This window comes from Scyliorhinus canicula, chromosome 9 (assembly GCF_902713615.1).
Source record: "Scyliorhinus canicula chromosome 9, sScyCan1.1, whole genome shotgun sequence".
NCBI classification, from domain to species: Eukaryota; Metazoa; Chordata; class Chondrichthyes; order Carcharhiniformes; family Scyliorhinidae; genus Scyliorhinus; species Scyliorhinus canicula.
Window position 1 is genome coordinate 100,318,904 of NC_052154.1, and position 17,342 is coordinate 100,336,245.

The window sequence follows — 17,342 nt, forward strand, 5'->3', positions numbered from 1 at the left end:
TTTTAGATAATATATTTGGATGTATCCCTACAGTACTCATAATTACATTCACACTTTTTCAGCACCATATATTCCTGGGGTTTTGGGAGTCCTGTTTCACATTGCAGAAGTGCAGTCTTTTTCTCATAAGTCTTTTGCACACAGCAACCACATTTGTGCATGATGCGACCAGTCATTGCATTGTATCTGTCAATTTAAAAAGCTGGATTAGTCATTGCAAAAGGAAGAAGTCTTAGGTCTCATGGGAATATCATAGCTGCTGCTGTTTTATAACTCGCGTGTTATTGTTCACTGGAGTCATGCAAAAGTTCAAAACTTCCTCGTCTCCCAAACCATTTCAATTTTGGAAACATTCACAAAGAACAATGTGTGGTATTATGAATGTAAGAACTGCAAGGCTTAATGAAATGTCTAGAATAGCCACCAGAGGGAGCTAGAGTTACAAGTACATAAGACATTGATGCTGAGCCTTGCGGGGGAGAGAAGTAAGAGCAGATCATAGTTTATAATAGTAGAGAGATTAGTTGTAGATGAGTGTAGGAGTACATGTCGAATCCAAATTAGTGGTGTTAATAAATTTATTCACGTTTAAGCAATTTTGTGGTCTTTGTGAACACTGCGCCAACCATCCTGAATTTAGCAACACAAAGAATACCACATGGTACCAGGAGTTGGAGTTTATGTTTACAAGTAAGAAGCAGTTAGATTAGATAAGTTAGCATAAGAAGATTGAAGAAAGCAATCCAGACGCTACATGGATCAGAAAGCCTACACAGAACACTAATCTTAAGATGGAGAGTTTCAAGAAGCCTGATTACTTCCGGAATAATGATAAACTATGTCAAAACTGGACATTCTTTAAACAGCAGTTTGAAGTTTTCCTATCTGCCTCCATGCTAGAAAATGCTTCTGATCAGAGAAAGATAGCACCTTTCCCTATCCCACCGCTCCCTCTGAAGCTCCCCCAACTCTGAATTCCAACTTCTCAAGTTTCTCTTCCATCACTCTTCATACCATTCCTGAGCTCAGCTCATCATTGAAACCCACCTCTTACTCTGTAGACCCAAATCCCTCCATGTCCTCGCCCCCTTCCTATATCTCTGTCTTCCACTTTGCCAATGCTGACTCTTGATCTTAATCATTTCACCATGGGTAGCCATGCCTTCAAGTACCTGGGCCTTCAAGTTCTGGAATTTCATTACTAAATCTCTTGCCTGTCCACCTCGCTTTCCTCCTTTATGACACTCCTCAAAACTAATCACTTTGAGCAAGCTGTTAGTCGTCTGGATTTATATCTACTGCCATGGCTCAAATTTTGTTTCATAATATTTATAAATCACCTGAGGAAATGTGTTCTCTCTAAATATATATTGTTCTCAAGATCCTGAAATCAACTATTCATTCTGCCCATTGCATGAAGAAATGCTTCCTCACATCTGCCACAAATTTGTTGAATTTTCATAAATTCAAAGCATTCTTTCAGGATATCTGAGACATTCCTCTTTGAGAATGTAATACTCTATTGCTCACCAGCAGAGATATGATGGTATATCACAGAATCGCAGCATTGTTACAGTACAGAAGAAGACAATATAGTCTACTTTTGTGCTGTACTTTCTATCAAGTTATTTCTTTTGATATCAAGGATTAACAATCACATCAATTGCAATTTTATATTCAGAATATTCCTGATCAATTACGGAGCTGGATTATCTTTTGTATTTAAACCTCTTGCATTGTTTTTTGATCTGTTGTGTATGTTGTGTTGTGTACCTGATTCCAATCTACTGGGATATCACCTAATGATCACCAGCATCACAGACCTCCTTATTTGCCACTTTAACTACATCCTTCACTGAAAATGTATTGCTTTTTAATTCCATTTTTAATTCCATAATTCCATAATTTAATTCCATAAGTGTATCTAGAGTTTCAACTTCACTCAATTCAAAACTAAATTCATGCTGACTTCTCTAGTAACAATTTTAATAATTTCTTTCTTTTCTAAAATAAATTTAGAGTACCCAATTTATTTTTTCCAATTAAGGGGCAATTTAGCGTGGCCAATCCACCTAGCCTGCACATCTTGGGCGAAACCCACGTAAACACAGGGAGAATGTGCAAACTCCACACGGACAGTGACCCAGAACCGGAATCGAATCTGGGACCTCGGTGCCGTGAGGCTGCCGTGCTAACCACTGTGCCACCATGCTGCCCACAATTTTAATCATTTGGCATGTTAACTACTCTCTGTTCATGTTTAGCTCTCTATTTGCTTTGTGTTTTGAATTTTGGCCCCTTGCTATTTTGCAGCTTTATGTCCAGGAATTGAGCTTGGCTGTCTATGTACATTTGTATTTCTTAAAGTTAGGCTTTGGGACTGTAATATCACTGTGATTTCTTACTCAGCTGATGATTCACATTGTCCTTCACAGCGGGTCATTGTAACGTTCAGTTCACATCCCTCAAGCCTTAGTGTCTCTGTGTAGTTGGCAGGTAAACACTGTGCTGTGAAGAGAAATAGAAATGATCCAACATTTAGGAGGAGTTGATGCGAACAGTGAAATATTCTCCAATCATTTCAGTAATCAAACATTTGAGGATTTAAAACAAGACCATAGAAATTACTGCTAGTAAATGTCCGCTCTTGACTTCTCTCAGGCAAAGGATCAACAGTCATTTCTATAAGTGGACCTCATATCCTCTTGCATTTACTGCCCAATAGCTAGTTACATGGTTGCATCACCTGGCGACTGCTCCATGTTCTGTCCCGGCTTCTGTGATCTTACACATCTTATCCATGCATATTTCTCATCTCCCGGAAGACAGACACCAGTGTAATGAAGCCAATTGTTAATCAGTTTTTAAAAAATGTTTTATTCCAACAGAATATATGCAAATTCCCCCTCCCACGGTTTCAAACTGACATGGTATTGTAAGCATACATTAATTTGTTCACTACCTTGCCCAGTATGGAACTACAGGACCTCATCAACACTCCAGATATTTAGACATTAAATCCTATTGTGGCCAAATTTAACTTCATAGCAACATAAGTTAAAACACCCTTGTCTGACAAAATCTGGAAATGTTATCGTCTAATACTATAATAGTGGCGATGTGACCCCATAAATAAATGGATGAATGTTTCTGTGAAACTAGTGGTCATATTGTACAAAGATGTTAAGTAATGTGTCCTGCGAACATTGCAATGAGTAATTTCTGGTTATTCCTGTCTGAAGTTGATACGAGTGTGCCCAACTAACAAGGAAAACCTTTTAAGTTGCACATACCTGAAGTTAAAAGAAAAAGTTTACTTAACTTTAACAAACAAATGTTAATGACTCTTTGAATGCTTGTCGAGTCCTGAAAGTTGAGTTCTTTTCTCTTTTAAAAAAGGCAGAGGGATGGCATGATAGAATTCTTGGAGATTATGATAGGATAGATGTAAAGAAGATGTTCCACTCTAAACCAGTGGTCATCAATCTAAGAACCATTGCTCAATCCAATAGGGAAATCAGAAGACACATCTTTCCCCGAAAGAGTGGTTTGTATGTAGAACTCACTTGAAGGAGAGTATGAGGACACCGGGGCACCTCGAGGAAAGTATGAGAGGAGGTCGCTGGGACAGGCATTCAGCAGGACCGAGAGGAAAATAGGAGAGGAGGGCATCGGGTCAGGCTTTCAGCAGCACCTAGAGTAGAGTGCAAGAGGAGAACACTGGGACAGGCATTCAGCGGATGTGAGAAATGGACACCATGACAGGCAGTTGACAGCACCAAGAGGAAAATACTGGGACAGGCAGTCAGTAGCACCTAAAGGAAAGTATGAGAGCACATCGGGATTCCCAGTCAGCAGCAGCTGGTGGAGACTTTGAGAGGTGGACACTGGGATAGTCAGCAGCACCTAGTACTTAACAACACAGGAGAAGCATCTGTTCATTGGTTAAGCTAAGTGGTTCTGCCCCTCACCTTCCTGGGAGCAGAGACAATTGGACCTGTGAAGGTCACCTCTACTGGGCAGTGGAAAAATAGAGCGCAAGGCTCGGGACCTTCACTCAATTTGGGAGCAGCGACAGCCGGACCTGTAAGGGACATCTCTACTGGGTAGAGGACAAATAGAGAGTGAGGCTCGGGGCCTTCACTCACATCCGGGAGGGCAACAGCCGGATTGTGATGGACACCTCGACTGGGCAGTGGATAAGTAGAGAGCGAGGCACAGGGCCTTCACTCACTACTAGGGGAACGGCAGACAGACCTGTGAGGGATACCCGTAATGGGGCAGTGGATAAATAGAGCGAGGCATGGGACCTTCACTCACTGCCGGGAGTAGCGACACCAGACCTGTGAGGGATATCTGTACTGGGGCAGTGGGCTGAATTTGGAATAAGAATTCTGGAATGACATCACAGTGAAATATTAAGTTCATTGTTGATCAGAAGCTGCTATTAGAATAGTGTTTAAATAGCTTAAACTATGAAAATGTATCATTTATAGAGAATTAACTTATTGGATTTTGATAAGGAACATTAGCAATAGGGAAGTAAAGTTAAATCAAGTCAAAGTGAAATAAGCTAGTGAAATATAACGTTAGCCTAAGAGCAGTAAGCTACATTAGGAGAAATTTATTCTACTCCTTCTACTTGTGCTAAGTGTAATAAATAGGTTTTAGGTTGCAGAATGGCAGGTCAGCTCGACCACATGAAGTGTACATCCTGTGATGTGTGTGAAGTTGTGGATGAAGCATATGTCCCAGACAAACACATCTGTAGGAAATGTCACCAACTGCACAAGTTTGAGCTCCGGGTTTCGGAACTTGAACGATAGTTGGAGTCACTGTTGTGCATCTGCAGATGGAAGACCAAGTGGAAGTTGTCACACCGCAGGTTAGAAGTGTGCAGCCAGAGAGGGAATGTGTAAGCGCCAGGCAATCTAAGACAACCAGTCAGGTAATGCAGGAGGCGCCTGAGTCTATCACACTTGCTGATCAGTTTTTCCTTTTGGGAGCTGATGAGAGTGATGGCGGCTCTGCTGTCCAGGGGAGGAAGAAGAATGGAAGAACAATAGTGATAGGGAATTTTATAATCGGGAGATCAGACGGATGTTTCTATGGCAGTAACGTGACTCTGGGATGGTGTTGCCTCCCTTGTGCCAGGCTCAATGATATCATGGAGTGGCTGCAGTACATCCTTTAGAGGAAAGGCATCATCCACAAGTCGTGGTCCACATTGGTATCAACAACATAGGACATAGGAAGAGGCATTAGGTCCTGAAAATAGATTTCAGGGAGTTTGGAAGGAAATTAAAAAGCAGGATCAAGAGCAGTAATCTCAAGATTATTCCCAGTTCCACGTGCTAGTGAGCATAAGAATATTCAGGTCGGCCAATTAAAAATGAGATTGTAGAAATGGTGTCGGAGGGAGGGCATCAGATTTCTGAATCATTGGGACTGGTTCTGGGGCACGTGGGACCTGTGCAAGATTGATGAGTTACATCTTAACAGGACTGACACTGATATACTCACAGGGAGATTTGAGTACTGTTGCGGTGGGTTCAAATTGGCTTGTTGGGGGTGGGAACAAAATGGCTTGTCGGGGGTGGGAACCTGAAGGGTGGCCCAAATTGGAAGGAAGTGATGTTGGTAACAAGAAGTAGTAATGGGACTAGAAGGCAAGAGAAACAAAGTAAAGCTTATGTGTTGAATGCGGATATTAAAAAGACAAAGTTAACAGCGCTCTTTGAATGGGCGCAGCATTTGTTACAAGGTAAATTATATAAAGGCACAAGTGGAGGTAAGTGAGTATGATATAATTGGCATTATGGAGGCATGGCTTCATGTTGATCGATGTTTTTGGAATGAGAGACAAAGAACGAAAGGAGGTGGAAAGGAAGATTAGTGTGGAAGTCAGGGAGGATCTCTGATTGGAAGAATAATGTGTGGAATCTGTTTGGATGCAGATAAACAGCAAAGATCAGCAGGCATTTTTGGAGTTGCTTATAGGCCATTAAATAGTAATGGTAATATGGGACATAGTATTAATCAGGAGATGAGAGAAGCATGTAGCATGGGCAGTGCCATGATCATGAGCAAACTTCCCAGCCTTCAGAACAACGACACCACACAACCCTGCCATGGCAATCTCTGCAAGACATGCCAGATCATCGACATGGGTACCACTATTACATGCTAAAACACCACCCACCACGTACGCGGTACATATTCGTGCGACTCGGCCAACGTTGTATACCTCATACACTGCAGGAAAGGCTGTCCCGAAGCGTGGTACATTGGCGAGACCATGAAGTCGCTGCGACAACGGATGAACGGACATCACGCGACAATTGTCGGCAGGAATGTTCCCTTCCAGGCGGGGAACACTCCAGCAGTCAAGGGCATTCAGTCTCTGATCTTTGAGCAAGCGTTCTCCAAGGCAGCCTTCAGAATGCACGAAAACGCAGAATCTCCGAGCAGAAACTTATAGCCAAGTTCCACACACATGAGTACGGCCTCAACCGGGACCTTGGATTCATTTTGCATTACATTCACCCCCCACCATCTGGCCTGGGCTTGCAAAATCCTCCCAACTGTCCTGGCTTGAGACAATTCACACCTCTTTAGAACATAGAACATTACAGCGCAGTGCAGTACGGGCCCTTCGGCCCTCGATGTTGCGCCGACCCGTAAAACCATCTGAAGCCTATCTGACCTACACTATTCCATTTTCATCCACATGTCTATCCAGTGACCACTTAAATGCCCTTAAATTTGGCGAGTCTACTACTGTTGCAGGCAGGGCGTTCCACACCCCTACTACTCTGAGTAAAGAAACTGCCTCTGACATCTGTCCTATATCGTCTTGCATCTTTGACATTGTCGATATATATGTTTCTGGAACATATCTTTTCTTTCACCTGAGGAAGGAGCAGCGCTCCGAAAGCTAGTGATTTGAAACAAACCTGTTGGACTTTAACCTGGTGTTGTAAGACTTCTTACTGTGCTCACCCCAGTCCAATGCCGGCATCTCCACATCATGATTATGACTTCAATCTGCACATAGGCTGGTTAAACCAAGTGAGCTTTAATGCTGATGAAGACGAGTGTGTTAGAGATGGGTTTCTAGAGCAGGATGTTGAGGAGCCAACGAGAGGAAAGGCTTTTCTAGATCTCGTACTATGTCATGAAAAAAGGGCTCATTAATAATCTAGTTGCAAAAGAACCTTTTGGGATGAACGACCACAATATGATAAAATTGTATATTATGTTTGAATGTGTGGAAGTTCAATCTGAAACCAAGGTGTTGAAGTTAAATGAAGGATTATGACAGCATGAGGGACAAATTGGCTGAGGTGGATTGGGAAAATGCATTAAAAGGTATGGCTGTGCATAGGCAATGGATAGTCTTCAAATAACTATTATATAGTGTATACCTTTACAGTACATGCGAGAAGCACCTAGAGGAGAGTGTGAGAGGAGGACACTGGGACAGGCAGCAGCACCTCGAGGAGAGTGCAAAAGGAGATTGAAAACAGCATGAGAGTGCAGTCAGAGGGCCAGCTTGGAGTTTTGTACTCCTGAGTTGACGTCAGGACTCAAAAGTGATTTTAAGGGGAATATATAGATGTTAAAGTGGCCGCAAACGAGACACCAGAATGATATGTTGCTTTGCTGGTGCTAGAGTCAAGGATGTCCGAGTGGCTACAGGACATTCTGGAATAAGAGGGTGAATGGACAGTAGTCATGGTACACATTGGTAAAACTGACATAGGTAAAAAACGGGATGAGGTCCTAAAAGCAGAATATAGGGAGGTAGGTAGTAAGTTGAAAAGTACCTCTAAGGTAGTGAAAAAGCAGGATATATCAGATGAATATGAGATGGTGCGAGGGGAAGAGTTTCAGATTCCTGGAGCATTGGGGCCAATCCTGGGGGAGGTGGGACCTGTATAAGCTAAACCAGTACAAACTGCACCTGGGCAGGACCGAGACAGATGTCCACGGGGGAGTATTTGCTAGAATGGTTGGGGAGGGTTTAAACTAAAATGGCAGGGGGATGGAAACTAAAATGGCAAGGGGATGGGAACCTATGTAAGGAGGCAGAGGAGGGGAAACACAGACAAAAAAAAAGACAAAGGGGAATAAGAAAGGTGATGAGCAGAGAAACCAAATGCCAGAATCAAATCGGGCCACAGTAAAAAAAAATAGGAGTGAGACAAAGAATGTTGAAAAGACAAGCCCTAAGGCTTTGGGCATTAATGCACAGAGCATTCACAAATAAAGCAGATGAAATAGATGTAAATGGGTATAATAGAGTCAGGATTATGGATACATGGCTGCAGGGAGACCAGAGATGGAAACTGATCATCCAGGGTATTCAGTATTTAGGAAGGACAGACAAAAAGGAAAAGGTGGTGGAGTTGCCTTGCTGGTTAAAGAGAAAATTAGCGCAATAGTGAGGAAGGATATGAGCTCCAACGATGTGGAATCTGTGTGGGTAGAACTGAGAAACACCAAGGTGCAAGAAACAATAGTGGGGTTCTATATAGACCCCAAACTAGTGGTGATGTTGAGGTATGACTGCTGCAGTAGTGTTTTTAGGGAATCCTAGCACCAGGCATTTGTTTTTATTTGTTCATTGGACGTGGGGATCGCTGGCTGGGCCAGCATTTATTGCCCACCCTAATTACCCTCGAGGAGGCAGTTAAGAGTCAACCACATTGCTGTGGGTCTGGAATCACATATAGGACAGACCAGGTAAGGACGGCAGATTTCCTTCCCGAAAGGACATTAGTGAACCAGACGGGTTTTACGAACATTGGCAATAGTTTCATGGTCATTATTAGACTTTTAATTCAAGATTTTTATTGAAATGAAATTTCACCACCTTCTGCGGTGGGATTCGAATCTGGATCCCCAGAGCATTACCATGGGTTTCTGGTTTACTAGTCCAGTAACAATACCACTACGCCACCACCTCCTGTTTTTGTAGAACAGCAGTTTAGTTGAGTTTTGGGTTAGCATGTGAGCAGAAGACAAACATCTAATCTCACTGCAGTTCAGTTAAAGATATGGCTGTATAGAATCTCTACAGTGCAGAAGGAGGCCATTCAGCCCATTGAGTCTTCGCTGTCCCTTGGAAAGAGTGCCCTACCTAGGCCCATGCCTCAACCCTATCCATAACCCAGTAACCCCATGTAACCTTTTGGGCACCAAGAGGCAATTTAAGATGGCCAGAGCACTGAACCTGCACATCTTTGGACTGTGGGAGGAAACTGGAGCATCCGGAGGAAACTCATGCTGACATGGGGAGAAAGTGCAAATTCCACACAGCCAGTGACCCGAGGCCGAAATTGAACCCGGGTCCTTGGCACTGTGAGGCAGCAGTGCTAACCACTGTGCCACCCTGCTGCCACATAGACAGATTAGCAGTTTATTTCCAAGCAGTTCAGAATTGTGTAATTGGAAGGTGAGCTGAAATAAGCTGAGAAGTAGCTTCTGCAGAAATACAGCCAGGGTTTCTGCATGGGTCTGACAGGATTCAGGTATTTTCTTTAAAGCAGTGTCAAAAGATATTTCTTCCTCAAAGCAGAGTATCTAGACATCTCTGTATAATGGGGGGCAGCACCGTGGCACAGTGGTTAGCATCGCTGTCTACGGCGCTGAGGACCTGGGTTCGAATCCCGTCCCTGGGTCACTGTCCGTGTGGAGTTTGCACATGCTCCCCGTGTTTGCGTGGGTTTCACTCCCACAACCCAAAGATGTGCAGGGTAGGCGGATTGGCCATGCTAAATTGCCCGTTAATTGGAAAAAATAATTGGGTACTTTAAATTTTAAAAAAAATCTCTGTATAATGGGTATTTCTGAATGCTAACTGTATTCGAAAGTGGATTGAGAGCTGAGATGGTTTTGTTATTTGAGTGGGACTAAAGATAGCAGTTAAGGGGCATTGTGCCACTGTATTGATTAGCATTGTTTAAGTGGTAATTGTTAGCTATTTTACTTGTGTGATGTTAGATATTGTAATACTGTTAGATTCACTTCCCACAGTCGTGAGAATTCATGTGGAAGAGCGAAAAGTTAAAACTGCTGGACTGGCAGCAGAGATGATAGATGATTTTGAATTAGTTCACAAAGCAAAGTCTGGTTTTCAACATCAATTTCAATCTGTGGAAGATAGAAACTGGGGAAATGAGAAATTCACAGGTGGTCAAGGAAACGGAGATCTAGTTGATGAAATTAAGGAGAGTCAGGTTAAAAAGGAAACCTATGATAGTGCACGAGAGATGAGAAAACTTAGATGAATTGAAATAAAGTTGGACACATGAAGCCGTAATGTTGGTGGCTCCAGAAAAGTAGTGGAAAGACCAACTCCTTAAACGTAAGCCAGTGAGTAGGGTTTATGAAAGTGGGGAAAAAACATGTTTCAGTGGATGAAGTGCAACAGAATGCACAGCCTATTCCAAGATTGGATAAGCATGTGCCAGAACGTTTTAAGGATTTTCTTTGCGAGGGTAAGGTTTACTCGTGTACACAAGGTGGCATAGATAAGGAGATTAAGATCTTGATTGAAACAGGAGTAAATAAGTCTTTCATGGTGAGAGATAAGGAGATATATAGTTAGGAAGGAATACTGCTAGAAAATGTGGTAATATGTGGAATAAGTGGTGAAGGGGGAGTGTGCCACTATAGAACATAGAAAAGACAGCACAGAACAGACCCTTCGACCCACAATGCTGTGCCGAACTTTTGTCCTGCATTAAGAACAAATCAATTCACACACCAACATTCTACCGTGATCCATGTACCTATCCAATAGCTGCTTGAAGGTCCCCAAAGTTTCTGACTCAATTAATTCCACAGGCAGTGCATTCCATGCCCCCACTACTCTGGGTAAAGAACCTACCTCTGACATCCTCCCCTATATCTTCCACCATTCACCTTAAATTTATGTCCCCTTGTAATGGTTTGTTCCACCCGAGGAAAAAGTCTCCGACTGTCTACTCTATCTATTCCTCTGATCATCTTATAAACCTCTATCAAATCGCCCCTCATCCTTCTCCGTTCTAATGAGAAAAGGCCTAGCACCCTCAACCTTTCCTCGTAAAACCTACTCTCCATTCCAGGCAACATCCTGGTAAATCTCCTTTGCACCTTTTCCAAAGCTTCCACATCCTTCCTAAAATGAGGCGACCAGAACTGCACACAGTACTCCAAATGTGGCCTTACTAAGGTTTTTACAGCTGCATCATCACCTCACGGCTTTTAAATTCAATCCCTCTGCTAATGAACGCTAGCACACTCTAGGCCAGGGGTGGGAAAACTACGGCCCGCGGGCCGCATGCGGCCCGCCAAAGGTCTTTATGCGGCCCACCAAGATCAAGTATGTTATTTTTTTTTTATAAGGTTAATGTGGGGGGCTTTGGGTTACTGGTATAGGGTGGATACGTTGACTTGAGTAGGGTGATCATTGCTCGGCACAACATCGAGGGCCGAAGGGCCTGTTCTGTGCTGTACTGTTCTATGTTCTATATGAGGCGCCCAGAATCATAACCGGGTGAAGCGCCATTTTTGAAAAGTAGAGATAAAGAGGGCTAAAGGCAGGATGCCGCCGGGGGAAGCGCTGAGGTATATGCCGCACGCTAATTGGTTACAACCGGGACTATTAATACTATGCGGCCCTTTAAAATTGTGAATTTCTGAATGTGGCCCTTGCACAGAAAAGTTTGCCCACCCCTGCTCTAGGCCTTCTGCACAGATCTATCCACTTGAGTGGCAACTTTCAAAGATCTATGAACATAGACCCCAAGATCTCTCTGCTCCTCCACATTGCCAAGAACCCTACCATTAACCCTGTATTCCGCATTCATATTTGTCCTTCCAAAATGGACAACCTCTCACTTTTCAGGTTTAAACTCCATCTGCCACTTCACTTCTCAGCCCAGCTCTGCATCCTACCTATGTCTCTCTGCAGCCGACAATAGCCCTCCGCACTATCCACAACTCCACCAATCTTCGTATTGTCTGCAAATTTACTGACCAACACTTCAACTCCCTCATCCAAATCATTAATGAAAATCACAAACAGCAGGGGACCCAGAACTGATCCCTGCGGTGCGCCACTGATAACTGGGCTCCAGGCTGAATATTTGCCATCCACCACCACTTTCTGACTTCTATCGATTTGCCAGTTAGCCAGTTCGTTATCGAACTGGCCAAATTCCCCACTATCCCATGCCTCCTTACTTTATGTATAAGCCTACCATGGGGAACCTTATCAAATGCCTTACTAAAATCCATGTACACTACATCCGCTGCTTTACCTTCATCCACGTGCTTGGTCACCTCCTCAAAGAATTCAATAAGACTTGAGGCAAGACCTACCCCTCACAAATCCGTGCTGACTATCCCTAATCAAGCAGTGTATTTCCAGATGCTCAGAAATCCTATTCCTCAGTACCCTTTCCATTACTTTGCCGACCACCGAAGTAAGACTAACTGGCCTGTAATTCCCAGGGTTATCCCTATTCCCTTTATTGAACAGGGACACGACATTTGCCACTCTCCAATCCCCTGGTACCACCCCTGTTGACAGTGAGGACGAAAAGATTATTGCCAACGGCTCTGCAATTTCATCTCTTGCTTCCCATCCGAGTCTCACCCATGGCCACAGAACTGCCTGTCTGTACCCCTAACTATTGAGTCCCCATAACTAGTGCTCTCCTAATCTCCCCCCTTCTCTTCTGAGCCCCAGAACCGGACCTCGTGCCAGAGACCCGATCACTGCAGCCTACCCCTGCTAGGTAATCCCCCCCAACAGTATCCAAAGCAGTATACTTATTGTTGAGAGGAACAACCACAGGGGATCCCTGCACTGACTGCTTCCTCCTCTTCCAACCTCTAACTGTTACCCAGCTACCTTTGTTCTCAGGTGTAACTATGTCCCTGTAGCTTCTATCTGTCACCCCCTCAGCTTCCTGAATGATCCTCAGTTCATCCAGCTCCAGTTCTCTAACACGGTCTGTGAGGAGCTGGAGATGGCTGCACTTCCCGCAGGTGAAGTCAGCAAGGACACCGGTGGTCTCCCTTACCTCGAACATTCTGCAGGAGGAACATTCCGCTGTCCTAGCTGCCATCACCTCTACTTAGTCTCCCCGTAAAAAAGAAAAAGAAAAGTAAATAGCTTACCTTCTCACAGCACTGAGTCTTTTTTTTAGGTTAGAGGATGAAGGAAGGTGGGAGACACTACACGCGTAGTGTCTCGGGTCTCCTCACCGTTCAAATTTATTGGGTAATACAACCTTCCCAGGTCTCCCCATGGCCGACTTCCGGTTTCCTGCTCCGAAAAAGTAAGTTAAAAATCAAAAACTCAGCTTACCTTACAGCTCTCCCCTCCAAAAATCGCTCCCCTCTCTGCCCGTTCCGCTGGAAGAAAGAGGCCGAAACCTCGGAGGTTAGTGCCTTTTTAAGGAAAATACAAACCTTCCCAGCTCTCCCACGACCGATTTCCAGTTTCCTGCTCTGAAAAAGTAAGTTAAAAATCAAAAACTCAGAAACTCAGCTTACCTTCCAGATCTCCCCTCCAAAAATTGCTCCCCCTCTGTCCGGTTGGAGGATGTTCCTCTCCAGGAAACTGAGAGAACATAGCGAGGAGACGAACACCAATACCCAGACTGTGGTTAGTGTGGTGGACATGGAGGCTCTGGCGCACATGCAGGTGGCCCTGGATGAGGCGGAGAGGCGTTTGGAGGCTCAGAAGAGCACCATAAAAGAATTAGAAAAGACCTCAACAGAGTAGAGTGACCAGATTGTTACCCTGGAAATTGAAATAACAAGTTTTGTCGCAACGCAGGGGGAAAGATAGAAGATCAGGAGAACCGGTCAAGATGCCAAAACCTGAGTATAGTGGGACTGCTGAAAGGGATTGAAGGCAGGGACTCCATGGACTATGTGGCCCAAATGCTGGGAAATCTGACAGGAAGGGATACGTTCCCCAACCTGCCAGAAATAGGCAGAGCACACCGGTCACTCTGCCCAAGACTGGAGAGCAGCCGAGGGCGATCTCGCCAAAATGCACAGCATCAGGACCGGGAAAGAATCCTGCGTTGGGCAAGACATATGCAAAACTGTAACTGGGAAGGTCACTGGATCAGGAACTACCAGGAAATTTCGGGCTGACGTGGCCAAGCGGCGGGCAGAGTTCCACAGGACGAAAGCAGCCCTGGACAAAAATGGCGTAAAATTGGGATTCTGTACCCGGCCAAACTCTGTGTCACATCCCAGGGCAAAGAGCACTTCTTCACGACCCCTGCGAATGCGGACAAATTTGTCCTGGAGAAACAGCAGCAGGGACAGCGGAGAAAAGGGCACCCAAAGAGATTAATTTATTTAACCAACTTGAAGGACGCTTTGAGCGGGACTGCATTGCCACATTTTGAGGGCAGAGTTGCAGCAGAGGAAGGAAAGAGCAAAGGCAGCAGAGCGCAGCAAAGGGTGACTAGAATGGAAGATGGGGAGTACAGATTGCAGGCGACGGGTGGATACATATCCAACATCAGGAGGGGGGGGGGGCACCACACTAGCAGGGAAGCTAGCACTACGAAGCATGAGTGAGAGGCGCCACGCCTCGTCTCCCGCAAGGGCGAGAGCACCTGGTAAAGAGGGTGGTATGCATCGGTAACGGGGACAACCGGGGGAAGATACACTGGGGAAGGGAACATCGAGGGGGGACAGCAACATGAAGGGGGGGGGGGGGCAGAGAAAGTACCATAGGGAAAGAAACAGTAGGGAAGGGAACATGGAGGGGGTACAGCAACATGAAAGGGGGAGTGGGGGGGTGGTGTGGGGGAGAAAGTACCATAGGGGAAACATAGGGACAAGGATAGTAAGGGCCTTAGGCTGGCTACAACAGGACACATGTGGCGACTTTGAACACAAAGACATCGCAAGCAAACACTTTGGAGGGTCCCTGAACAAAGGGAATCCCTGGAGTACAGAGGCTCACCCACACACAGTCGGTGGACATGTTGGATGCCCCCCGGACAAAGGGAAACCTTAGAGCGCAGGGGCCCAGCCTCCTGGGGAGAATGGTGTCCATGGCCATTTTGGACGGCCCTCTAACAAAGGGAAACCCCGGAGTGCAGGGCGCATCCACCGGGTAAGTATGGTTGATCCTGCAGGAGGGAAAAAAATCCCGAGTCATTGCTCACCTGAAAAGTATGATAGCCGACAGTCTTCCTCCAAGAGATGCACCAGAGGGAAATGGACTGACTGCAGGTCCATTCCAGCTGCAGGACGAGAGCCAGTGGGGCAGCCATATTGCTAAATAAGAGGATGGTGTTTACCGTGATGACGCCTGTTAAGGACCCAGGGGGACGGTACGTCATGGTCAGCGTTGTACTGGATGGGGCACTGGTAGTCCTGGTGAATGTGAACGCTCCAAACTGGGCCAACATGGAATTTATAAAGAATACCTTGGATTTAAATTTGGATTTGTTTTATGTCACGTGTACCGAGGTACAGTGAAAGATTCTGCAGACAGTCCAGTCACATCATTTCATACATGAAAAACAACTTAGGGTATACATCAATACATAATGTAAGCACATAGACACAGGCATTGGGTGAAGAATGCAAGAGTGCAGTACTACTCAGTAGAGAAGATGTGTGAAGAGATCAGATCAGTTTATAAGAGGGTCATTTAGGATCTGGTAATAGTGGGGAAGAAGCTGTTTTTGAAACTGTTAGTGTGTGTTCTCAGATTTGTATGTTCTCAGACTTTCGTATCTCTTGCCCGATGGAAGAAGTTGGAAGAGTGAATAACCTGGGTGGGAGGAATCTTTGATTATGTTGCCCACTTTCCCAAGGCAGCAGGTGTCGATAGTGTGGTGATGTGCATCACTGTAAATACACAAGGGGTTAATGTAAATACATGTAGACTAGCTAGACACTAGAGGGAGCACCAGAGACATCACAGACACACACTCAACCAATAGATCAGTTAGATAGGACACAACCAATGGGCATTCACGATACACACAGAGGTGACACGACCACAGGAGGGCATTACACCAACCTATATATAAAGGACACCACACACATGATCTGCCTCTTTCCAGTGGAGACAGTCAGTGAGTACAGACACAAGGGTTGATTTGATATCACTCCCACTATGTGGATTGTAGCAGTCTGGTTAGTCAGTCTGAGGAGCTACAGTAGGATTAACAGTAGTGTCGAACCCAAGTTAGAGAAGTGTATATAGTTTAAGAAACATGTTGAAGTTATCTCCATGTCTGATCCTTCCTTTGTCAAGTGCACCACAAGGAAGCCGTTTATGCTACACCTAGAGCATAACAAGACATGATACCAGGAGTGAACTGTTTCAATCCGTATAGCCGTATCTCAGCGTAGAGTGACAACCAGCAACAATACCCAGGCAAGATGTTCAAGATCCCGGTTCCGCAGCGGCTCCAGTGCCACGGCGATCTCCGCGAAAACTGGCAAGCATTCCGGCAAAGGTTTGAACTTTTCCTGGTAGCATCCGACCTACAAGACGTGGCCGATGCTGCAAAGACAGAGCTTCTGCTCACCATCGCCGGTGCCAGAGCAGAAGAAATCTTCAAAAATTTAACTTCTCCAAAAGGCTCAAAGGGAACAACTTCCAGGCAGTCCAGGACAAATTTGGTAAATACTGTGAAGAAAACACACTCCAACCAGCAAGAAAAGGTAAGAAAAGCGTTATTACTTACCACGAGGCTGTGATCCCGGAGCTGAGAACAATTTTGATCGGCGGCCATCTTTGTGAAGGAACTGCACATGCATAGTTGCATGTAAGCACGCTGAACGAGAAGGTCCGTTTGCGCATGCGCGGTGGCAAAAACGGGCCACAGTCCAGGAACAGCGATTTGCGCATGCGCTTCCTACGTCTGATGTCACATGTGTCATGACGTCTAAGGCCCCGGACCACACCCATTTAAAGGGGAAACATCCCAAATCAAATCTCTTAAAGCCGTAAAACAATCCTCTTTCACCTGGAAAGACTGCACAATGCCTCAAATTGAACGAGAACATGAAATTTATCTCCAAAGAACTCTGCAACAAGCAGTTACCCACGCCCAAACCGATGATTCCGAACTGGAATACTTCGATACCGACCTTTATATTTTCTCTGGACCTCGTGAGCCCAATGCCAGCTCCGATGCAGACAGTGATGATATAGTCCTAGAAGACTATGACGAACCTCTCACCTTGGGAGGCTACCCCCGTACTAAATCCGACGCAGACGCGGATTCATTCTTCGCATTTGAGGATCTTCAGCCCAGCATCTGCGATATCCCGACTCGTGAGTGCAG

At 45.0% G+C, this 17,342-nt stretch overlaps 1 protein-coding gene across 1 annotated transcript in view; it reads right to left on the reverse strand.

The window, feature by feature from the left end:
* The window catches only part of LOC119970997 (integumentary mucin B.1-like), a 41,327-nt gene continuing 23,985 nt past the window's right edge, over nt 1-17,342 (reverse strand). The window contains exons 5-6 of the mRNA XM_038806121.1: nt 2,406-2,508; nt 1-186 (exon numbers count right to left, since the gene is read on the reverse strand). Of these exons, the coding sequence (XP_038662049.1) occupies nt 3-186; nt 2,406-2,508 (287 nt within the window). The 3' untranslated portion in view covers nt 1-2. The remainder of the gene's footprint in view (nt 187-2,405; nt 2,509-17,342) is intronic.